Source organism: Oncorhynchus kisutch, linkage group LG10 (genome assembly GCF_002021735.2).
Source record: "Oncorhynchus kisutch isolate 150728-3 linkage group LG10, Okis_V2, whole genome shotgun sequence".
Classification (NCBI taxonomy): domain Eukaryota; kingdom Metazoa; phylum Chordata; class Actinopteri; order Salmoniformes; family Salmonidae; genus Oncorhynchus; species Oncorhynchus kisutch.
Genome location: NC_034183.2, coordinates 48,024,972 through 48,049,245, shown reverse-complemented (window position 1 = coordinate 48,049,245; position 24,274 = coordinate 48,024,972). Strand labels below are relative to the sequence as shown.

Here is a 24,274-nt window from a genome sequence, read left to right as displayed (position 1 = left end):
GAAAACATGGTTTCCACTAGATAGCACAGCCACAAAGTCAAAATTGGCTTTCATAAAAATGTATGAAAACCAAAATGTGCTTTTTGGTCTTAATTCAAGGTTAGGGTTAGCCATAAAGTTAAGTGTTAGGCTTCCCGAGTGGCGCAGTGGCATAAGGCATTGCATCACAATGCTAGAGGCGTTACTACAGACCCTGGATCGATCCCGGGCTGTATCACAACTGGCCATGATCGGGAATCCCATAGGGCAACATAGAATTGGTCCAGCGTCGTCTGGGTTAGGGGAGGGTTTGGCTGGGGTAGGCCATCATTGTAAATAAGCATTTGTTCGTAACTGACTTCCCTAGTTAAATAAATAAAAAATTATAAACAAATAAGTGTTATGTTTAAAATCACATTTTAAGAATCTTTATTTTAGAAATAGGCGAAGTTTATGACTTTGGTGTGGTAACTGTGACGACCGGTAAACATTGTGGGAGAAGCACCAAGCCAAAGATCTTAGAGAAAAGTAACTCCAAACCACAGGAGATTGGTGGCTGGAGCGGAATTAATGGAATATGAATTGAATGGTATCAAATAAATCAAACACGTGGTTGCTGTTTGATGCCATTACATTTGCTCCATTACAGACATGAGCCTTCCTCCCCTCAGCAGCCTAGAATAACTAACACATTGTTCTATCTGCAGTACCGTTTCTTTGGACAGGCCTGAGATGCGTTCAGTTCCCTTGAACGTTTTCTACGTTGCGGAACGGTTTGTACTGAACGACACGTTTACCCACAACGTTCTTGAGCAGACTTTGAGGTACGTTTGGTGGGTGTGGCTTGAAAGTATTGAGTGTTTTTAAAGGGCAGTGCGGACGGCGTTCCCCAACCAAATACAGTACAGTATGACACAAACCCAGCCGCGTTCTTCACCTGGTCATTCAGTCCAGCACCGTTTCCGTTCAATTGAGCGTTCCAGAACTTAAAACCATACTGAACGCAAACCTGCTGTTTCATTTGTTTGAATGACAAAAGGAAAAGCCAATCAAATTAACAAGCGGAATCACCTATTGCCCAATCACCTTATTGGGAAAGGGGACTCTATCTACCATTGGCTATACGAACGACCTGGATCTAAAACGAGCGAGAAGCGCATTCTGGGTTCATGTCTATGAGAAGCAATCACAAGAGTTCAGATGCGTAGTTGTTTTCTGGAATGAACTGGGGGAAAAAACTATATCTATTCCCAAACTATTGTGCATAGTGGACTGCAAACAAAACTGTCAAGTTTACATTTGTATCTACCGCAATCAAAATGAGCACTGAAGCCTTTCGATTTGCTGAAGTTTTCTCGTACGAAAGCTTGGTGCATGCAATGGCAGGAGCAGCGGTAAGTAAAAACTTTGTTTATGTGCATTGCCTTTTTTAACAGTAGGTTATTGCAATACATGAAAACAAGGGGCAGTATTTTTTTTCTTTACATTGCTATTTGACAGGCCATTACTGCCAAACCGGCATCCCCTATAAATAAGGTTAGTCTGATATCAGCAAATGTTCACATTTGAAGACCCTAAATTTGACAGTATAGGATTATATGTTTTTAGGGGAGTGTGACGGCAATGACCGTTTTCTTCCCACTTGACACTGCAAGACTACGGCTGCAAGGTAAGGCTAGCTACCTCTAAATCTTTACGCCTTTGTGCAAAACTGAATAGAGGACATAAGATATCTCTGTGCAAGTCTCATGTCTATTCTTCTATCTGTTCCTCTTCTATAGTGGATGAGAAGAGGAAAGCCAGGTCCACTCCTGCCATTCTGTCAGAGATTGTCAAGGAAGAAGGGTTGTGAGTAAACAAGAGCTCTGTCTTTCCCTCGCTCTGCTTTCTCTCTCTGCTCTTTTAGCATTTTTTATTTATTTGAACAGAATCACCCGAGGTTGTGTCTGTCCCCCTGCCTGTCCTCTGCAGGCTGGCGCCCTACAGGGGCTGGCTCCCAGTGATCTGCAGTCTCTGCTGTTCCAACTTCGTCTACTTCTACTGCTTCCACAGCCTGAGAGCCAGCTGGCTCCGGGGACACAAGTCAACTCCAAGCAGAGACCTGCTAATGGGCATTGCTGCAGGTAGGCCGACATAGGACCCAGACGCTGATACTAGCTAACTTACCAAGTTACCCCTTTACTCCACACACAGAGATGCATACAAAGCTCTTCCCCTGCCCTCCATTTAGCAAATCTGACAAATTCTATCCTCCTGATTCCCACTTACAAGCAAAAACTAAAGCAGGCAGTACCAGTGACTCGCTCAATACGGAGGTGGTCAGATGATGCGGATGCTACGCTACAGGACTGTTTTGCTAACACAGACTGGAATATGTTCCAGGATTCATCTAATGGCATTGATGAGTTTACCACCTCAGCCATCGGCTTCATCAATAAGTGCATCGACGACGTCGTCTCCACAGTGACCATACATACATATCCCAACCAGAAGCCATGGATTACAGGCAACATCGAGCTAAAGGCTAGAGCTGCCGCTTTCAAGGAGCGATACACTAATCCGGACGCATATTACAAATCCCGATATGCCCTCAGGCTAACCATCAAACAAGCAAAGCGTCAATACAGGATTAAGATTGAATCCTACTACACCGGCTCTGACGCTCGTCGGATGTGGCATTGCTTGAAAACTATTACGGACTACAAAGGGAAAGCCAGACGCGAGCTGCCCAGTGACGTGAGCCTACCAAGCAAGCTAAATGTCTTTTATGCTCGTTTTGAGGCAAGCAACACTGAAGCATGCATGAGAGCACCGGCTGTTCTGGACGACTGTGTGTTCTCAGTAGCCGATGTGAGCAAGACCTTTTAAACAGGTCAACATTCACAAAGCCGCGGGGCCAGACGGTCTACCAGGACATTTACTCAAAGCATACCTGGGCCAACTGGCAAGTGTCTTCACTGACATTTTCAACCTCTGCTCGACCGAGTCTGTAATATCTACATATTTCAAGCAGACCACCATAGTCCCTGTGCCAAAGGAAGCGAAGTTAACATGCCTAAATGATTACTGCCCCGTAGCACTTTAAACGGGTTAACATTCCCAAGGCCACAGGGTGCGTACTCCGAGCATGCATTGACCTTGATGGCAAGTGTCTTCACTGACATTTTCAACCTCTCCCTGACCCAGTCTGTAAAACCTACGTATCTTCAAGCAGACTACCATAGTCCCTGTGCCGAAGAACTCTAAGGTAACCTGTCTAAATGACTATCTGTAGCCATGAAGTGCTTTGAAATGCTGGTCATAGCTCACATCAACAATATCCTCCCGGATACTCTAGACCCACTCCAATTCGCATACCGCCCCTACAGATCCACAGATGACGCAGTCTCAATCGCACTCCACACTGCCCTTTCCAACCTGGACAAAAGAAACACCTATGTGAGAATGCTGTTCATTGACTACAGCTCAGTGTTCAACACCATAGTGCCCACAAAGCTTATCACTAAGCTAAGGACCCTGGGACCTCCCTCTGCAACTGGATCCTGGACTTCCTGATGGGCCGTCCCCAGGTGGTAAGGGTAGGCAACGTCTGCCACGCTGATCCGCAACACTGGGGCCCCTCAGGGGTGTGTTCTTAGTGCCCTCCTGGTACCTGTTCACCCATGACTGCGTGGCCAAACATGACTCCAACACAGTCATTAAGTTTGCTGACGACACAACAGTGGTAGGCCTGATCGCCGACAACGATGAGACAGCCTATAGGGAGGAGGTCAGAGACACTGCCAGGACAACAACCTCTCCCACAATGTGAGCAAGACAAAGGAGCTGATCATGGACTACAGGAAAAGGTGGGCCGAACAGGCCCCCACTAACATTGACGGGGCTGTAGTGGAGTGTCCACATCACCAACAAATGATCATGGTCCAAATAAAACAAGACAGTTGTGAAGAGGGCATGACAACACCTTTTCCCCCTCAGGAGACTGAAAAGATTTTCCATGTGTCCCGGATGATCAAAAAGTTCTCCAACTGCACCATCGAGAGCATCCTGACCGGTTGCATCACCACCTGGTATGGCAACTGCTCGGCATCTGACCACAAGGCGCTACAGAGGGTAGTGTACGGCCCAGTACATCACTGAGGCCAAGCTTCCTGCCATCCGGGACCTATATACTAGGTGTGTCAGAGCCCCAGAAATTGTCAGACTCCAGTCACCCAAGTCAGACTGTTTTCTCTGCTACCGCACGGCAAGCAGTACCGGGGCGCCAAGTCTAGGGCCAAAAGGATCCTTAACCGCTTCTACCACCCAAGCCATAAGACGCTTGAACAATTAATCGAATGGCCACCAGACTCTTTACATTGACACTGCTGCTAGACTAACCTGTACCCCTGCACATTGACTCGGTACCGGTACCCCCTGTATATAGCCTCGTTATTGTTATTTTGTGTTACTTTTAATTTTTTACTTTAGTTTATTTGGTAAATTTTTTCCTAACTCTTTTTGAACTGCACCGTTGGTAAAGTAAGCATTTCACTGTAAGGTCTACAATTGTTGTATTCGGCGCATGTGACAAAGTTTGATTTGATTAACACTTAGTGTCAAGGAATGATTCCAAGCTCTCTCTCGGTTTCTCGGTTTCTCTCTCTGTCTCTGTGTGTGCAGGTGTAGTGAACGTGCTTGTGACCACTCCGCTGTGGGTGGTCAACACACGACTCAAGCTTCAAGGAGCAAAGTTTCGCAATGCAGACATCCGTCCCACTAACTACTCGAGCATCATGGGTAAAGGCAGCAGCAGTATGCGTGTTGGAAACGGATAATGTTGTAGATGTGTCATTCTTTCTTTCTCTCACTAAAGTATCGCACACATACACATTCCCTCTGTCTTTCTCTCTTTTTATTTCACACACACATGAAAACACACATTGTACTACTGTTTTCCTAGTCTGGTTTCTTTGTCACTGTCAGAATGTCTCTAGGGTAAACAGTATCCCTCTCTTCTCCTCTCAGATGCCTTTGTGCAGATCATTGAGGACGAAGGGGTGGGGGCCCTGTGGAACGGGACATTCCCCTCTCTCCTGCTGGTGCTCAACCCGGCTGTCCAGTTCATGATCTATGAGGGCCTGAAGAGGCAGCTGAGAAGCTTGGTTCACAGAGAGGTAATGGGAGGGGGGGGGGGGTGTACTTCAGACTGGGCAGAATTATCAATTAGATTTCATTCTCATTGATGGGAAAAAGCCCTGTAGTCCTCCCTCACTAACAAAAAATGGTATAACTGAAAAGCAAAGTGGAATCATTAGCTTTATCTTTCTACCGGTACTTTTTATTACATTTTTTAAAATGTAACCTTTATTTAACTAGGCAAGTCAGTTAAGAACAAATTCTTATTTACAATGACGGCCTACCAGAAGGCAAAAGGCCTCCTGCGGAGACAGAGGCAGGGATTCAAAATAAAATACAAATTTAGGACAAAACACACATCACGACAAGAGGGACACCACAACACTACATAAAGAGAGACCTAAGACAACAACATAGCATGGTAGCAACATAACAACAACATGGCAGCAGCACAACATGGTAGCAGGACAAAACATGGTACAAACATTATTGGGCACAGACAACGGCACAAAGGGCAAGAAGGCAGAGACAACAATATATCGCGTGAAGCAGCCACAACTGTCAGTGAGTGTCCATGATTGAGTCTTTGAATGAAGAGATCCAGTTTGAGTGTTTTTTTGCAGCTTGTTCCAGTCGCTAGCTGCAGCGAACTGAAAAGAGGAGCAACCCAGGGATGTGTATTTTGGGGTCCTTTTAACAATGTGACTGGCAGAACAGGTGTTGTATGTGGAGGATGAGGGCTGCAGTATCTCAGATAGGGGGGAGTGAGGCCTAAGAGGGTTTAATAAATAAGCATCAGTGTACACTTTGATTGAAAATATTGATTTAAAGTACAAATATTGACATTTATTAACAAACGCTTCCATTGTATTGGAAGTCATACCTCCAATATATAAAAATACCTTGCTATTCTGTATTATCATATACCTGCCCAACCCTATTTAAACTGGAACTAACTGATCCTGATACTGTTGTCTGTCCATTTCTCTAGCTGTTGTCTCTGGAGATATTTCTGATTGGTGCCGTAGCCAAAGCAGTGGCCACCACATTCACATACCCACTACAGACTGTACAGTCCATCCTGAGGGTAAGAACAGTATGTGCGTGTGATTGTGAGAATGTTCCTCATGAAAAAGTATTACTGAATCACTACTACCCAAGCTCTACACAAGCCTACTGGGTTATACTAATTGATTGCTATTGAGATGTGTAGTAATGAGTGATAAATTGGGACGTTTCAAGACTTGTGAACACTACATATTTCCTAGTTACTGTGCAACTACTGAGCTTTTGGGTATCTACTACTTAAAACCTACACATTCTACCACAATTCCTACATGTTCACTATTTTCGTACTTAATGCCTACACATTCAGTGTGTGTAGTGTTGTCAGTACTGATTTGCTCTTGATACCTTTTCATTTCCTTTTCCCTTTTGAATGACTATTGAAAACTGACATTTACTACTGTTTGCCTATTCAAATTCACTATTGACATCTCCTTGTTTCACTACTGTGTCACTACTACACTAGTGCGCATGTTATTTCCTTGAGTTTAACTGTAGTTAATATCATAACAAGAAATAATACATTTATACAAATGTAATAGAAAAATAATTATTTATTTACATCTTTTAATCCTTTTAAAGCCTTATCTGTATTTAGAGTATAAAGACAAGTACAAGAAACAAACAATTATAAGCCATTATCAATCCACTGCTAACAGAAGTCACATAAGACAAACAAATAAATATTTGATAAGCAATATTAACCTTACCAACAATGGCCTCCAGTCTTATGTCAAGGGCCTCCTTGGCAACAGGTCAAAGGAGGTAAGTATAACAATATGAACTTACTGTACATTTGCTTACGAACACCTACTTATTAACTAGCATAACGAAAACGGGCTACATTTCAACGGTGCTAGCAAACACCACAGCTAACAACATCAAGTAGTAAAAATCTCTACCTGATTACTACTAAACACTACTGTTTTCCTTACTGACCACTACAAAACCATACATGTGTATCTTGAGTAGTGTGTAAACTACACATTCACTACACAATCCCTTCAAATCTCTACATTGCCACTAATGCACAAATAGGTTTTGTGTAGTAATTATGTAGTACTTTTTCATGAGGGTTGTCTGTCTATAATGTGATTGTGTATATGTTTGCTTGCCAGTGTGGATGTTGCGTTTTAGTGCTCTGCTCTGAACATTGGGTTATCCCAATGTTTAGTGTTATTCCAGTGGAATAAGCTCTGGGTGCTAATTTCACTGCTCGTTGTCTGCATCTCGTTCTCAGTTTGGTCAACACAAGCAGCACACAGACAGATCACCATTGCTGAACAGCCTGAGAAGTGTGATGTATCTGCTGATCAATAGAGTGAGGTTGGTCCACACACGCACACACCTGCCTACCTTATTTCAAAAGCACCATGACTGGTACCACACCCAGACTTAAAGTCAGTGGTTGTGTTCCAGATTGTCTTTATTGCCATCGTGATGTGCATCTCCGAGGATTGCTATACCATATTAATGTGTTTCTTGAGATGTCAAACACTTCTCCAGGAGTTGTGAGAGCTGATCATCTATGCAGCACCATTGCAATTAAGACTACCTGGATTGCAGCCAATGCTTTCATCTCCTACATACAGTGGTATAAAGTACTTAAGTAAAAATACTTTAAAGTTGTTTTTTGGGGTATCTGTACTTTACTATTTATATTTTTGGCAACTTTTACTTTACTACATTCCTAAAGAAAATAATGTACTTTTTACTCCATACATTTTCCCTGACACCCAAAAGTACTCGTTACATTTTGACAAGAGAACATCCCTGGTCATCCCTACTGCCTCTGATCTGGCGAACTCACTAAACACATGCTTCATTTGTAAATTGTCTGAGTGTTGGAGTTTGCCCCTGGCTATCTGTCAATAAAAATAAAAGTTGTGCTGTCTGGTTTGCTTAATATAAGTTGAAATTATTTATACTGTTACTTTAGACAATTGAGTACATTTTAGAAATTCTATTTACTTTGATACTTAAGTATATTTAAAACCAAATACTTTTAGACTTTTACTCAAGTATTTTACTGGGTGACTTTTACTTGAGTCATTTTCTATTAAGGTATGACTATTGAGTACTTTTTCTATCACTGCCTACATATCATGTTTTTTGATGCTTTCCCCCACCCATAGGAAGTATGGCATGCTGGGCCTGTTCAAAGGCCTGGAAGCTAAACTCCTGCAGACCGTCTTGACCGCTGCCCTCATGTTCCTGCTCTACGAGAAGATAGCCAGCAGCACCTTCAGTGTCATGGGAGTGAAGAGGCCTGCTTCCAGCCACTAGCCTGTCTGTGACATCAGACATCCGATCCCATATTGTTGCCATATGTCTCCCCTTGGCCATAACCCCTCAATGTTGGCATGTATAAAGGGTCTGGGTCGGTATAAGCAGTGTAGCTAGGGGTAAATCTTCCACCATATTTCTTCCACCTTACAGACATGCAAGCATGAAATGGTTAGGGGCAAAGGGAGGGGAAGGAATCGAACTGAGACCAGCTGAGACTGTACCAGAGATATTACAGAAAGGATGAAATGGGAGTCCCATTGGGCAATGAATGTATAACGCTTCACCCAGTAGACTCACGGTGCATTCTGGGCGATTCTGGGACAAGGAGAGCTCTCCTTCAAGGAGTGAATGGCAGTCAATTGGGCGCTAGCTCAAAACCATAAAATGAACATGAATAACCCTTTTCATAACCGTAGCCTAATTATCCTAACCTGCTACGTAAATTCTCCTAACCTGCTACGAAAAACCAAATCTGACGTTAATTTTACAAAAGCTTGATCCCTTCTAGCCATGGCTGAGCTCTCCTTGTCCCAGGTTTTTTGTCTATTTATTTTTCTAGAACTGACAATTTTGTGGAAGTAGACACCACTTGTTCCTCAGACTCCTGTGGATTTCATCGTTTTGTACTTTTCAATATTCTAAGATTAATTTGTGGATTTAGTTAAGCAGCTATTTTGTGATGCATTGTTGCTCTTGTCAAATCACTGGGAAATGTTTTCATTCTGTCATTAATTGGCTCTCTGACAAACGTGTTGAATAATTAAGGGATGTATTTTAAATTCATTTTTGTCCAATATGATGGATGGATAATTCACCAACATTTCAGATTCTCAGAAAGGTTGATAGAAATAAAATGTTGCTGCTCAAATAAGTACATTTCAGCTTTTTTGACCATATGCTTTCATCTCCTTCAGCCAGCTCTCTCTGAGAGAGAAGAGAGCCTGGGACCAGGTTAAATATGCATCAACAATTGTCGTTTCAAGATTGTCATTTAAAAATCGTTTATTTCCTCTGATTTGCGTACTTTTACTGATGTGGAGCGTTGTTTTTGTTTTTTTAAAGTTGTTTTTACAGTAATATAATTTTGGACCAGTAGATGGGGTCACAGCCCCACAAAATAAAGGTTTAAAATGTAGTGTTTACTGCGGTGCTATATGTTTAATCAAATTTTAAAAAATCGATTTAACGTATATTTTTATCCACATGTACGCTATTGTAATCTGTTTTTACGTCATACATATGCGTCGGCCGGAAGTTGAATTTCCATTGCCTCTTATTTTTGTTCCCGGTTAGATACTGTTCAGCAGCTGGGTTAGGTACGCTTTTTGTGTTCGAAATTGGCGAGATATTTGGTTAGTTTAAACAACTTTAATATCAATTCAAACGGTGTTTGGACAATTAACGCAGAGCCATGTCTAAACGCGCTTCTTTTCACACACAACTGTCCTCCATCATGGAAATACTGTCTAGAACCGCAATGGCTCATGTGTGTAAACTGGTTGACGACGAATACGCGGGAATATCTTTAGAAAATGAGTCTCTCACTGAGAAATTGCATAATCTGGAAAGTGAACTGACAATTGTGAAAAGCACAGCTCCCAAGCTGGCTGGAAACTATCGCTCTGTTGGTGTTCAAACTGGTGAAACTATCACCAGAGTAGACAGAGGTATGTTGTGGTCCTCTTATAATGCATCCGTGACGAGGGTGCATGCAGAATGGGGATATTATAGTCTTCATTCCTTTCCCTTTTAGTCTATACAGTGTCTTTACCCTATAGGGGACAATGTGTTTATGACACAATATGCCCAAGTGTCAATTCAGTTCTGCCTTCTCTTCCAGGGCTAAACGGATCCCCCACCATCGAAGGAATATTTGGGAAGGAATGGTGTCTTGATCTATGGAACCATGGGGATCCTAACAGCACAGAGAACAGTCCACAACACACTGCCAAAGTGAGTGAGGAGACTGAGGAGTTTTCCTTGCCTCGTCTGCTGTCCTTCATCTACACTGATATGAGAAAGCACTAGGCAGGATTGTGGAAACCAACAGAGGACTCAGGCTTACCAGAGGACATGCTGTCAGATGCCCAGCTCTTTGAAATGAGTGAATCCGAGGCTACCCTACATTATGGACACTTACTCTTTCTGTCATATTTAGAAGTCTTATTCCTTTAATGCATTTTATTATTTAGTGTCTGCATTTTTCAAGTGGCTCTAAAAATATTTATCTTATTCTCGTAGTCAACAGGGGTGCCTTCAGGCCAAGCTGATGTTAAAGAGGAGGATTTTGAGGTGGAAATCATAAACAGAGACCCACAGGAAAGACCAACAATAATTTTAGATGGTAAGTTGTTAGAGGTTTTAATCTGAGATTTTTGATTTGCCTGGCTGGTGTAGTGCTAAATCATATAGGTTTAACTCTATGCGTTTGATACCACAGTTATAAGCCAATGTGACTCTTATTTGGTCATCATGGAGGTTGGACATTGCTTTTCATGAATAGGTGGACAGGCAATCGAAACCACAACTCTTATTTGTATTATTTTTGTATTTTATCTGTTGCTTCAGGAGATGACGACTTAGTGGACAATGGAAGAGAAGGGCCCTCCAACGTGTATCCATCCTTTGATTCCTTCCGGCAGGACAGGCCAGAGAGACGGGATAAACAGGTACTGGAGATGTCTACTACGGATGTCTCCACAGGACACACTTTACGTTTCATATCCATCGACGGATTGGAGGAGGAATATGGCGAACATGTCTTTCCCATTGAGGACGATGAGACAAATGAGTTCCTACCAGACGATACCGAGCTGTTGCCCAACGAAGGACAAGATGAACACATCACAAAGCCAACGTATGCAAAGAAGTCTTTAGCAAAGTCAAAAAGCAAAGCTGGGAAGACTTTCAGTTACTTTAACAGGTTTAACTTGCACTCCCATAGTAAATCCGACACAAACAAGTTAAGTTGTGTGATTTGTAAGAAGACTTTCTTGCGGCAGAACCATCTGACGATGCATATGAAATCTCACAAGTCACTGTACTGCAGTGTGTGTAAGAACTATTATCCTGGGAAAACTCAGCTCAAAAAACACAAATGTGTTGCTCCCGATTATCTGGCCTCGAACAGCTCAAAGTACTTTTGTCATTACTGCGGCAAGTCTTTCAGCTGTCCGTCAAGCCTGAGGATACACCACCTGGTGCACACTGGAGAGAGACCCCACACGTGCACTGTCTGCGGGAGAGGATTCACACAGAAGGGCAATCTGAAATGTCATATGCGCCTTCACACTGGTGAGAAACCGTTCAAATGCCTCACATGTGAAATTGGTTTCACCCAGAAAGTATACCTCACTCAGCACTTGGCCAAAGCTCACGGTCAAAAGGAAGAAAATAAGAAAAAGAAGACGCAAGTGCACAAATGTTCTAAGTGTCAGTTGTCTTTTGTCAATCAGCAACTGCTCCAAACACACATGGCTGTTCATAAAAATAAATGAAGTATTTTTTGTTGATTGCAATACTCTTGACTTAAAGGGGCAATCTACAGTTGCTACATCCGTTTTTACATCCATAACTTATTTATGCCTCGTGAGCTTAGTTGAACTGTTGTACACCATCAGAACCCAAAATAAGCTTGTAAATAAACACTTTACATTTTAGTCATTTAGCAGACGCTCTTATCCAGAGCGACTAACAGGAGCAATTAGGGTTAAGTTCCTTGCTCAAGGGCACATCGACAGCTTTTTCATCTTATCAGCTCTGCGATTTGATCCAGTGACCTTTTGGTTACTGGCCCAACGCACTCAGCCACTAGGCTACATGCCACTCTAAATAGTTTTAACCATGTTTTGAGGCTATAATTTTGGTATGGATGGTCAGTCTGCACTTTATGGAACATCGATAGCTCTGAATTTGAGTGGTTAGCCTTCATTTCTCAAGGCCCAGCACTCAGCTTTTTACTGAAACGGGTGGGGAGGCCTCTTTATCTGAACTGCTGATTGCCCCTTTAAAGGATTGTGTGTCTGCTCAAACTGGAGAACCAAATACTGTCTAATGTAGGTCATACTTCACAATATTGGCGTGACCTTAACCCAACGACCTTGTCAAGGGGTTCGGATCTGGATGCTGGACCTGGGAGTCCCAGTCGGGAGACCCCCCCCCCATATACGCTACAGTATGTTGTAGCCTTTAAGTGTATTTTTTATTACACTTAATTTGTCTGAATTAGCTACAATAACAGGATGTTTTAGGCGATCTGGTATGATTTACCTACAAAAGGTGAATTATGAAGTTTTATTTTGCAAAGAACGTGGTGCATGAGTATTGCACTATTCATAAGTACTGTAATGTTCACTTACCACTGTTCTATATTTTAGGCTCAAGGGTTGAACCTGCCAATGTTTGGTGCAAGATGGCAGTTGGTACTATATCTGCATTGTCCTCTGTATACATTGGTACAATTGACATAAAACATCCATTTCATGAGATCTTCAATTTCTGTTCCCAGCAGTGCACTTTGTACATAATGCTTCCATGATTGTGTCAGTTGTTTTTCTGGAATATTTATCTGCTGTAAACATTCATAATTAAAGCAGCATTAAGGGTATAACTTCATCTTTGCCATGTTTACATTTTTATAATATGTAATGTGAACAAGTAAGTAAATGTATTACTGTACGTGTTACTTTAATTTCATAATTCATGACAGAAAATTTGGCACACGTTTTTACATGATCGGTCTACCACACTGGCATTCTTCACAGTAGCACAAACAACTGGTATCAGGACAACCACTGTTCAAAAATGCCACTCAAATCTCATCTAACAGTGGGGCATAGTCTCTTGCCAATTGTGTGACAAGAAGGCACAGTGTGTGTGCAATCCTATGGACGGCGCAGAGGGAAAACTTGAATGGAACAGTTCTCTGCCATGTAGTGAAGAGTAACAGCTGGGTAATGTTCATTAGGGCACACAGTAGCGCAACAGTTTAAAAACAAACTTGACCTACTGAAAACCACCATGATTACAATAAGGTTAAAGATGTTTCGGTTGCCAGTTTTCAAAACAAGGTTGAAATGTAAATTAAAAACAAATTGACAATATAAAATGACTACTCCCTAATCCCTTAATTGAAACATTGGTGTGTGTTAAAACCGTGTTTATAGGTGTAGCTCTTCCCACAGTCAACACAGCTATAAGGCTTTTCCCCAGTGTGACTCCGGAGGTGGACATTCAACGAACTCTTCTGAGAGAAACTCTTCCCACATTCTGTGCAACTGTAGGGTTTCTCTCCGGAGTGTGTACGCTGATGCAGCTTCAGGTACGTCTTCTGAGCGAAGCGCTTCCCGCAAACTGTGCAGCCAAACGGTTTCTCTCCAGAGTGGCGTCTGATGTGGACTTTCAAGTAGCTTAAATAACCAAAGCTCTTCCCACAAAACAAACAGTCAAACTGCTGCTTCAGGTCTTTTCCAGTTCCCTGCTGGAGGCTTGGCCGGTTTCTTGGTGCGTATGTGTTGCGGGGAGGATAGTCCATGTACATTCCATCGGCTGTGTCAGGGCCAGGCTCTGGTGTGTTGTCAACCAGACCAGCCAGAGTGGGGTCTTCCATGAGGCTCTCAACGGATGTGGGCTGCTCTGTGTCATGCTGTACCTGATGGCTGCCTGCAGGGTCAGGCATTGAAGGGTATGTGTTCAAGTCCCCCTGGTATAGGTGAAGTTGACTGGCAGCTGTTCTCTCTACTCCTGGAGCATCCTCCACTGCTACACTCCCTGTACAGTACAAATGAAAACAATCTCAACACCGGCATCACAGCTGTGAAACAATTCAATAACCAGTCCCATATAGGGCTGTTGCAGTGACCATATTACTGCCACAGCGGCAGTCATGAGTCACGACGGCAGTAAAATTCTATGTGACAGTCGAGTCATGGTAATCTCCTTAGTAGTGCCCAACTCACTAATTCATCAGGTTGCTAACGGCCTGGTACTCAGGGCACTACTTCGCCTCCAACCACAGACAATGCAAACGCAATCAAAAAAATCACATCAAAACAGTATGTGGTTTTAAAACTGAGATTGTTAAACTTCTTTCTTCAAATTGATCAATAGGTTGAAACATTGGAAAACATGTTACTATCCTTGTTCCTGAACAGATTTCACTTGGTTTCCCAAATTAAGCACTGGGTAGCTGCAGGAACAGGGTTGGAGAGCCCTTGGCATAAAGACTCCGGGGGGAGGGGGGGGGGGGGGGGGGGGGGGGGGGGGGGTGTATCATCTGTGGCGCAGTGAAATTACTGGAGTAGCCTACCCAACATGAGTGAAAAACATACAGACGGTAAAGTTTCCTCCACTTTTCCAGTGCATATGGATGACGTCTTTATTTATTTTATCTTGCCTTGGTTCTTGACCATTTGATAAATGAGGATTTATACATCTAAACTGATTTCCATAGCAGTAAAGACAAGATTAAATTGAGAAAAGTCTGATGGGTGAAAATATGATCACTTGATGAGAGAACAGCATGTGCAACCTGAGGCAAGAGCACAAGCAGCCCATATGTCTTAATTTCTAAGGCTTGTAATCGTTCACAACTAAAGTTTCCAAATAACTCTAAATCTAGCGTATATGACCTGTTTCAAATGATACATTTCACGCTCAACATAGCCACTTCATATGAGCAACATCCATTCTATTTTATTCAGGTAAGTTCAATTATATTCTTCTTACTTTAAAATCGTATAATCATATAAAATACTGGCACGCATCTTATAAGCATATCTTGTCTGCTAAATAAACAAGCCTATGGCGTGGTGCATAGCCAGATAACAGTAAGTAGTCCAACTCATTCTGTTCTTCTGAAATACATTTTCTTCATTTCATAATGTTTCTTTAGCTCTGCCTAAAAGAATGAATTTGTAGTCAATTGATTTATTCTTTTTTTTTTTTTTTTTTTTTATGGAAACTTTCCAAAGGCACGCATCAGTGGCTTGTATGAGTGGAGCCTGGCGATTAACAGTCAATTACCGTGAGACCAGCAGTCGTTTGCATGACAATAACAGGCTGACAAAATGTCATGACCGCCACAGCCCTATTTCCTTAAACTAGTCATAGTAGCATACAATGCTTATCCAGAGACTGACTTACAATTGCAACTTGCCCCCATCCGTCATGAAAGGATGTTGTTTATTTTACATTAGAATGAGCTGTCAGAATTTCTCAATGATCACGACACACATACTTTTTCTGTTGCTTGCATGTCCCCTCTGCTGGTCCACTGGCTGATCCTCAAACAGCTCTTCTTTGATAAACACCAACTCGGGCTCATTGTCCACCAAGTCTATTGCCTACACAAGACAGGTGAGTGACCGTTATTAGACAACACATGGTTCTTTTTTTATTCCGACTAACAGAAGAACCTTTGAAACCTTTGTTGTGATCCAAGAGTATAACCCTTCCCAGTCCCAATTCGCTCCTTAACCCTTGGATCTGAATAGGTATAAACACCAGTGGGGGTGTGTGGCGCTTACACCATATTGCTTGGTCTGTCACCTTACAGATCTGCAAACATTGTAGGACTAAGGTCAGGGGAAGGGAACAAAGTAGGACAGCCTGGCTAGCAGAGATGCACTATTCAAGGATATTAATACATCTGACCTGAGTGACGTCACCATCGCCCAAAATGACCGATCCAATTGTCTCTTTATCCTGAGGGATAGAGTCTCCATTTCTCCATAGGTCCATGCACCAGTCCTTACCAAAGACACCCTCTATGGCGGGGGCAGACTGCTTCTCTGAAAATGGAAACGTCTATCATGAATATACTGACCGTGGCTGAGCCAGCATCCATTCAGCTTCCCATTAAACAGCTCTGCAAGCGTTATAATGTCCAAATACGCAGGCAACTATCGTCATTTACTGCTGTTACGCCCGGTATGTACTTCCAAAAAAGGTTTAAATAAAAATTGACAAGCAACCGAAAAAAAATAATTAAATATTGTTTGTTTTTTTACCAGAAGAGGTGCATTTTGGTAGCTCTTCCAGTCAAAACAATACATTGAAAAAAATTCTGGTTGCTTATACATTTCTATTTAGACCTTTTTTGGAAGTACATATATGCTTGCAGATTTGTCTAATGGGAAGATGAATGGAAGCATTGTGGGCATAGAGAGGACATTTGTCATATCAAATCAAAATGTATTTGTCACTTGCTTTGTAAACAACAGGTGTAGACTAACAGTGAAATGCTTGCATGGTTCCTTTCCCAACAATGTCGTTAAGGTAGCTATGTACATATAGGTAGGGGTAAAGTGACTAGGCAATGGGATAGATATTAGACAGTGGCAGCAGCGTATGTGGCGAGTGTGAAAGTGTGTGGGCTTATGTAGTGTGTGTAAGTTGGGGTGTCAGTGTAAGTATGTGTGGGTATAGAGTCAGTACAAAAAAAGGGCCAATGTAGGTAGTCCAGGTAGCCATTTGATTTGCTATTTAGAAGTCTTGTTTAGTAGTCTTATGTCTTGGGGGTAGAACGGGTCCTGTTGGTTCCAGACTTGTGCACTGGAACTACTTGCCATGCGGTAGCAGAAAACAGCCTATATCGCTTGGGGGGGCTGGAGTCTGCACATTTTTGGGTTCTTCCTCTGACACTGCCTGGTAGAGGTCCTCGATGGCAGGGAGCTCGGCCTCAGTGATATACTGGGCCTTACGCGCCACCCTCTTTAGCGCCTTGCGGTCAGGTGCCTTGCAGTTGCCATTCCAATGCATTGATGCAGCCAGTCAAGATCCTCTTAATGGTGCAGCTGTAGAACTTTGAGGATCCGAGGGCCCATGCCAATTCTTTTCAGCCTCCTGAGGGGGAAGAGGTGCTGTCATGCCCTCTTCACAAATGTGTGAACCATGTTAATTCCTTAGTGATGTGGACACCAAGAAATTTGAAGCTCTCGACCCTCTACACTATTGCCCCATCGATGTGGATGGGGGCATACTCGCCACTCTGTTCCTGTAGTCCACGATCAGCTCCTTTCTCTTGCTGACGTTGAGGGAGAGGTTGTTGCGCTGGCACCACATTGCCAGGTCTCTGACTAAGCACACAACCCTGAGGGGCCCCGGGTTGATGGTCAGTGTGGCAGATGTGTTGTTGCCTACCCTCACCGCCTGGAAGGGGACAGCCCGTCAGTAAGTCCAAGATCCAGTTGATGAGGGAGGTGATCAGTCCCAGGGTCCTGAGCTTGGTGATGAGCTTGGAGGGGACTATGATGTTGAATGCTGAGCTCTAGTCAATGAACAGCATTCTTACATAGGTATTCCATGTATCCAAATGGCTGAGGGCAGTGTGGAGTGCAATAGAGATTGCATCTGTTTGAGCAATGGCCAGCCTTTCAAAGCATTTATATGCAAGTGTTACAGAGTGATAGTAATTTAGGCAGGTTACGTTGGAATTCTTGGTCAAGGGGACTATGGTGGTCTGCTTGAAACAAGTTTGTATTACAGACCAGGTCAGGGATAGGTTGAAAATGTCAGTGAAGACACTTGCCAGCTGCTCAGCACATGCTTTGAGTACACGTCCTGGTAATCCGTCTGGACTTTAAAGTCTCCCCTGGTTCAGATCTAACTAGTACATTAGTAGATCTAACTACTAATTAGTACATATTGATAATCAGATCGTCTGGCGTGGGAAGTTTGTTAAGACACCCACACTCATTATGAACGTTAAAATGCATCGCTTGCGGTATGATTTTGAAAACATAACGAACGCATATTTCATATCCGCGAGAAATAATTTTCAAAAATCAAAAAGGTTCAATTACTACACACCTTCTCATTGTTAGGGTTCTGACAGTGACAAATGTCCATGTTTACATCGCTTGATTACGGAAAACAGCTGGAAGACGTCTCCGAACACCTTGGTGTAAACGGAAGATGGACGCAACAAACATGTCACCGAAAAATACTGTCGGCTGCAACTGTGTTAAAACAGTGCAGTAACGTTAACTGTACAATTTTAATTTGTTTCATGTTTTTGATGTGATATGAAAGTAGAGAGCTTTATGTTTCTAGAACTGTACCCGAAATTGAGAATTGAGTCACGTTTAGATGGAGTACGTGGCTGTTCGGCCGATGTCACATAAAAAGTTAACAAAAACCAACATAATGTACTGATTACATTACCCAAAGAATAGCCCGCAATTACACAGAACAATGTGTGCAGCTATTGCGGGCTATTCTTTGGGTGCTGAAATCACTAGGTGTATCTTTAAAGCCCGCCCACACTTGTCTAAATCGTAAATCATGGAATGTATTTTAATCGGCTACAGTTGCTAGCTAGCAACCTATCATGGATTAAAGCGTTACAGTCTAAAAATGCTCACCTCGGTTCTCAGTTGCTTGATGCGTAAATATTTGTCCCGAGACCTGAACTCCATTCTGACAACGGCTGGCAATGACCCTTTTACGTTCGTGCAGTTTTACCGTCTTTAATTCAATCTCTAGCAGGTAACATTTCTTCTTTAATGCCTCGTTCTCGTTCATGTGTTGTTGGGATATTTCAGAACGGAGAACCGCCGAGCACTCGTCGACAAGTTTACCGATTTCAACCACAGCAGCTTTGCTTAGCATTTCCATAATGGAAACTAACTGGGTCTGAAAACTTCCCCGATTTATCATCGTATTCATGGTTTTGTTTTTAAAAAGAAACTAAGTCCAACGCGTATGATAGGCTGGCTATATTAATAAAACGGAATAATAATAGACATTGATTGGGTGGCTAGCTAGCTCAAACAGACCAGAGATAATAGATAAATTAGGAGATAGAAATCCCATTAAAAAAATAATGGATGACCTATAAAACGCATCACCAGCAGACTCTCGACCAATCGCGTTCAAGTTTTCACGCAGTTGCTAAACTAATCGTCACGCAATCCCTTCTCAAAGTCGGGGTAATGCCTATTTTCCTCGACAGTACGTAATGTCACGATGCAAAAGCTATACGATATTACAGAGAACACGTAAAATATCTCACATCTCGGAAAATATTTGTAATGTTGTACTTCTTGTTGACGAATATTGGGGTTTTGCGCTAGCGCCCAATTGACTCCCATTCACTCATTGAAAGAAAATATTATACTATATATAAACTATTATAGAATATATATATATACTCCTTGTCCCAGAATACACCGCGCGGCTCATTGACGAGGCGCGAGCAACGTAGATAATGGGCGTTAATAAGAATGCAATGGTTTCCTATCTTCTCAAAAGTATCTCTGAATAGACCTCTCACTCATTAATCGAAACATTACCGCATTGAATTGTGGGATACTTTACCGTAAAGCATTAAGTAAAGGTCACGTTGACTTTTTTTTCACGGACACACTTCTGTTGAGCTTTATTTCATGGTTTACTGTCAAATATCCCACAATTCAATGCAGTAATGTTTAGAGCCAATTTAAAAAAACTAGACACCTTGGCAGTTGGCTGTTACTTTCAGGGCTATATTTCACCTCCAAACCCATTTGAAATGAGGAAAAATATGACAGACAGCAAAATAGAGACCTAGCAAATGTTGAAAAAGGGACACCTTTATTTTTCTGAAAAGCAAAAACTTCTATTCTATGAGGAAAACTTTTAATGACTGAAGTCCATCAAATCCACTGCAGAGGCTGGTTGGTTGGTACTAGTACTGATGGTCTATTTTACCATCTGTCCTCTTGAAAACTGGACTCACTGTAAACATGCATGCTGAACTCTGTATGTACACCCATGTGTTTCTTAAGGTTACAGTTTTTAGTAAATCCCTTTCCACATTTCACACAAACATAAGGTTTTTCTCCAGTGTGGGTGCGCTGGTGCATATCGAGAGTGCATTTTTGAATGAAGCTCTTGCCACAGTCGAGGCAGCGATATGGTTTTTCTCCAGTATGGGTGCGTTGGTGGGTATAAAGATGCCCTTTCTGTGCGTATCTCTTTCCACACAGCGTGCATCTGTATGGTTTTTCTCCAGTGTGACTTCGCTGGTGTATTTCCAGCTGACTGTAACACCTGAAGTTCTTGCCACATTGCATACAGCCAAATCTTTTAGCTCCTGACGTTCTCAGGCTGTGGATCTTCATGTTTGACTTTGCCACACTGAAACTCTGAAAGGGCACATTTGTTATACCACCAGAGCTGTTTCCAGTTATGGAGTTTCTCTGTGCAGCAGGTGTGATCTGCTGTGCATCCTGGCTCTGTGAACATGCAGGCGGCATCCAATGTGTGTCCAGGTCCTCCAATTGCACTCTGGATGAGGGCGGATGAGTGCTGTGGTTCACTTGGCTCTCAGTAAGCATAGGGTGTTTGTCTGAGCCGTCTGGACAATGCTGATGCACATCAAGACACCCAACATCTGTATCAAGTGATGTTGCTGCTTCTGTTTGACACAGGAAGGCATGTATACATATATATTTTAGAACAGAATTAAACAGTTCAATCTTTATTCAGTTACACAAGACAAGCCAATGCTTCTGCATTTTGCCTATTGTATTATTGCACTAGATTACCCAACCGTCTAGGTTACCCAACTGTTCAGCAATGCCAACACAAGTCATTGTCCTCCCTGACAGTGTACTATTTGGCACCCAGGCCCTCATGTGATTTAACCCATCAACACTCACCCTTTTCATTTATGAGTTCAGTCTTTGGCCCACTACCCCATATGTCCACCTCTGAAGGTTCCTCCTTGATCACAATCAACTTAGGCTGGTCTCTCACCACTGTGGTAGGCTTTAGGGTAAATAACAATAGCTCAGCAAAAAATGGTAACTAGAAGGACATTACAGTAAGGCTACTTGACAGAAGGAATGACAGTTCATAACTTACCACTGTTTCCAAAACAAGAGCACTATCTTCAACCGGATGGATGACGTGCATCTCTTGGGGAGGACAAATGTTTTCCCAAGAACTCTCACTAAGCATACAAGAAAACAAATATATTAAGTTCTGACAGATAAAAAAGGTTGGGGTTCAATCAATAAATAAAATATTTGATACAATTATTTTTACATCAGCATTGATCAAGAACTACTTTACAGTTACCCAGCCTAAACCCAAAGAGCAAGCAGAAGCCACAGGATTCAAGCAGCACTGGGTTTCATGCAGAATCATTCTAATATCTGTGATTTGTGGCCAGTATAATCCAGACCTGGGTTAAAAACTATAGCAAATTAGGCATGTGCACTTTGGGGACTAAACACAGCACACATATTTGACCCAGATATATTCACATACACACACAATTACATTACCTGCCCATGGAATATTGAATAAGAGTCAACTTTGCAAACCTTTTTTTGATTGCAGGTCTTTTGGGCTCAGACTGAGGTATTTCACAATAATCGTTCATTGAACCGTCTCTCACTCTTGTTGGTGTTTTCGTGCGTGTATCTGCGGTTGCGTGCTGCCTGTGCCCTCGGTCGATCCAAAGCAAATTCTCCATCAACTGCAGTTTCTCTGTAAGTGCTGCTATTTCATTCCGACCACGCGTTATTTCTAATTTTAAAACCTTTGATTCGATGTCGACCAGTTTGCTTATTTCTGAAACAGCTGTTTTTGATAACGCGTCCATGACTGAAACGAGCTGTGCTTGAAAACAAAAAGCTGTCGACATTTTGGCAAAAGTATATAACTAAAATATGCTGATAACTGTATGTATTACTTTCAACGAGCTGTCAAATATTTAGTTTGTTAAATATAACAATGTGTGCCTCGAGTTCTTTGTACAAACATGCACACAACAAAGACACATGGTTCCATCTACAGGATCGGAGGGGAAATCGCAGGAAAGATAAGTGGCAACTTTGTATCTAAAAAGCATTTGGGAGAATAATTTTTGAACATTTTAATTTAACAACTACCATAACTATATCGAGTAAAGGGAGGTTAAATTATTATAAGTAGTTCATAAACTGTTAATTATCAGTTGGTTGATTTCCATCTAATATTGTATAGGATCCAGATAATCAAAGACGATTATAGTGTACTAAAGACAGTTTTTAGGCTTAATCCATATACAGTGCACATAACACACATAGGATTTGAGGTAAACACATTCACTACAATTACCATAATGCAACATAACAGGGCGGTCCTGGATATTTGATTGGCTAGTGATGAATAGTTTCAGGAAGTGCTGCGAGTGGCAAAATGTTCGCCGACCAAAAAAAAAAAAAAGTAATTCCACAAGATTAACTTTGAGTAAAATGTTGCTTTTCCACACGCTTTATTATGGCTAATAGTATGGATTTGATACCTGTCTGGAACTGGTGATCTTCACTTACTCTCCAGATTGAGATGCAAGCTGTCAATGGCACTGCAAAGCTCTTTTACATGCACCATATTGGACACTATTACAACGTGCATCGGTGAGATTCTGCTAATAAATCAGACTGTTATACCCGTTTCTGGTTACACAGCCTGAAACTAAAGCACTGCAAAACAATTGGAAAGTTTCTGTACAAGCCAGAATGTTTAATACAATTACATTTTAACTTAGGCTGATGTACAGGCAATGGAAAGCGTAGTCACATTCGGACTACAGTGAGATGTGAAGTTCTGCCGAAGAGTACTTACCATCATCATCATTATTATTATAGACCAGTCCAGTCTTGCCTTTTTTTCTATATTTATTGGTAGCTGGCCCTCTTCTCTGGAATTGGGGAAATTATGCAATATCATGGTGAATTGTAAAACAATGATGTGGATTGACAGTGACACCTTCTCCTTGCTGGTATAGTAAGTGCATCACTGATTATAAAATCAAATGTTTTCCGTTACCTCAACCTTCTTTCTTTTCCCTCTTCTATTCCAGTCAGGATGTCAGGCAGAATGATAGTCTGACCAGGTGAAGGCTATGATCCCCTATTGATGTCAGTTGTTAAATCCACTTCAATCAGTGTAGATGAAGGGGAGGAGACAGGTTGAAGAAGGACAATTGAGACATGGATTGTGTGCAGTATGTGTGCCGTTCAGAGGGTGAATGGGCAAGACAAAATATTTAAGTGCCGTTGAACGGGGTATGGTACTAGATGCCAGGCGCACCAGTTCAAATGTGTGTCAAGAACTGCATGGTTTGTCACCCTCAACAGTTTCCTGTGTGTATCAAAAATGGTCCACCACCCAAAGGACATTCAGCCAACTTGACACAACTATGGGAAGCATTTGAGTCAACATGGGCCAGCATCCCTTTGGAACGCTTTCTAAACCTTGTAGAGTCCATGCCCTGACAAATTGGGGCTGTTCTGAGGGAAAAGGGCGGTGTAAACTCAATGTTAGGAAGATGTTCCTAATATTTTGTACAGTTAATGCATGTGCATATTCTTATCTACAGCCTGATGTCTGTATTTTTCTGCAAGCACACATTTAATTCAGGGGCAGGGCATTTACCTTTTTCTAGTTCTCATTCAACCTTAAGTAAGGACAGTTCTTCTGCATCTATCAGGTTAAATACCTATTTATATTCAATCATGTTTTGTTTTTGTCAACAGAATCAGTTGTTCTCCAAAATCAACATCCCAGACAGTGGGGTCCTGGCGATTGACCCCTCTTTATCTGTACAGGAGTGTGCTGAGGATTATGCCCGCAAACTGAAGGAGGTACAGACTCACACACACATACATATACACACACACAGTTCATTTATCACTTGTATGGTTATGAAACAAAGAAAAGTTATGACATGAACCATTGAGATATTATAATCTATTTTGGTATTAAAGGTAGACTCAGCGATATGACGTAGATGCAGAAAGTAAACAGCATAGTGGGTAAATGTCCGCAACAACTAAGAGTGTTGAAT

At 42.1% G+C, this 24,274-nt stretch overlaps 3 protein-coding genes across 7 annotated transcripts in view; 2 read left to right on the top strand and 1 right to left on the bottom strand.

The window, feature by feature from the left end:
* The first annotated feature begins 719 nt into the window (after positions 1-719).
* On the top strand, positions 720-13,150 carry LOC109898274 (peroxisomal membrane protein PMP34). Of its 2 annotated transcripts, none has more exons than XM_020493183.2 (9): positions 720-1,373; positions 1,588-1,648; positions 1,761-1,827; positions 1,951-2,102; positions 4,642-4,758; positions 4,987-5,135; positions 6,089-6,184; positions 7,403-7,488; positions 8,298-9,641. In XM_020493183.2, exons 1-9 carry the CDS (start codon positions 1,299-1,301, stop codon positions 8,446-8,448), a joined length of 954 nt encoding a protein of 317 aa, XP_020348772.1. In that variant the 5' UTR covers positions 720-1,298; the 3' UTR covers positions 8,449-9,641. The 2 variants fall into 2 exon arrangements, with proteins under 2 accessions (XP_020348772.1, XP_031689705.1); XM_031833845.1 differs by lacking the exon at positions 720-1,373 and adding exons at positions 10,292-10,404; positions 10,693-10,795; positions 11,020-13,150 and having other exon boundaries at positions 1,761-2,102; positions 4,987-6,184; positions 8,298-10,118.
* On the bottom strand, positions 11,619-22,198 carry LOC109898272 (gastrula zinc finger protein xFG20-1). Of its 2 annotated transcripts, XM_020493182.2 has the most exons (7): positions 21,765-21,881; positions 21,301-21,388; positions 21,096-21,204; positions 18,816-20,851; positions 16,105-16,241; positions 15,689-15,794; positions 11,619-14,220 (listed from the first exon to the last, which is right to left on the bottom strand). In XM_020493182.2, the coding sequence occupies exons 4-7, from the start codon at positions 19,117-19,119 to the stop codon at positions 13,577-13,579; spliced, it is 1,191 nt and encodes a 396-aa protein (XP_020348771.1). In that variant the 5' UTR covers positions 19,120-20,851; positions 21,096-21,204; positions 21,301-21,388; positions 21,765-21,881; the 3' UTR covers positions 11,619-13,576. The 2 variants fall into 2 exon arrangements, with proteins under 2 accessions (XP_020348771.1, XP_020348769.1); XM_020493180.2 differs by lacking the exons at positions 11,619-14,220; positions 15,689-15,794; positions 16,105-16,241 and having other exon boundaries at positions 20,004-20,851; positions 21,765-22,198.
* The window catches only part of LOC109897253 (procollagen galactosyltransferase 1-like), a 34,710-nt gene continuing 32,272 nt past the window's right edge, over positions 21,837-24,274 (top strand). For 2 of the 3 annotated variants that reach the window (XM_031833842.1, XM_031833843.1), the window contains exons 1-2: positions 22,263-22,841; positions 23,964-24,071. The gene's annotated coding sequence lies outside the window, so the exon portion shown is untranslated. Of the gene's footprint in view, positions 21,933-22,262; positions 22,842-23,963; positions 24,072-24,274 lie in introns of those variants that run through there. The other variant, XM_031833844.1, reaches the window with a different exon arrangement.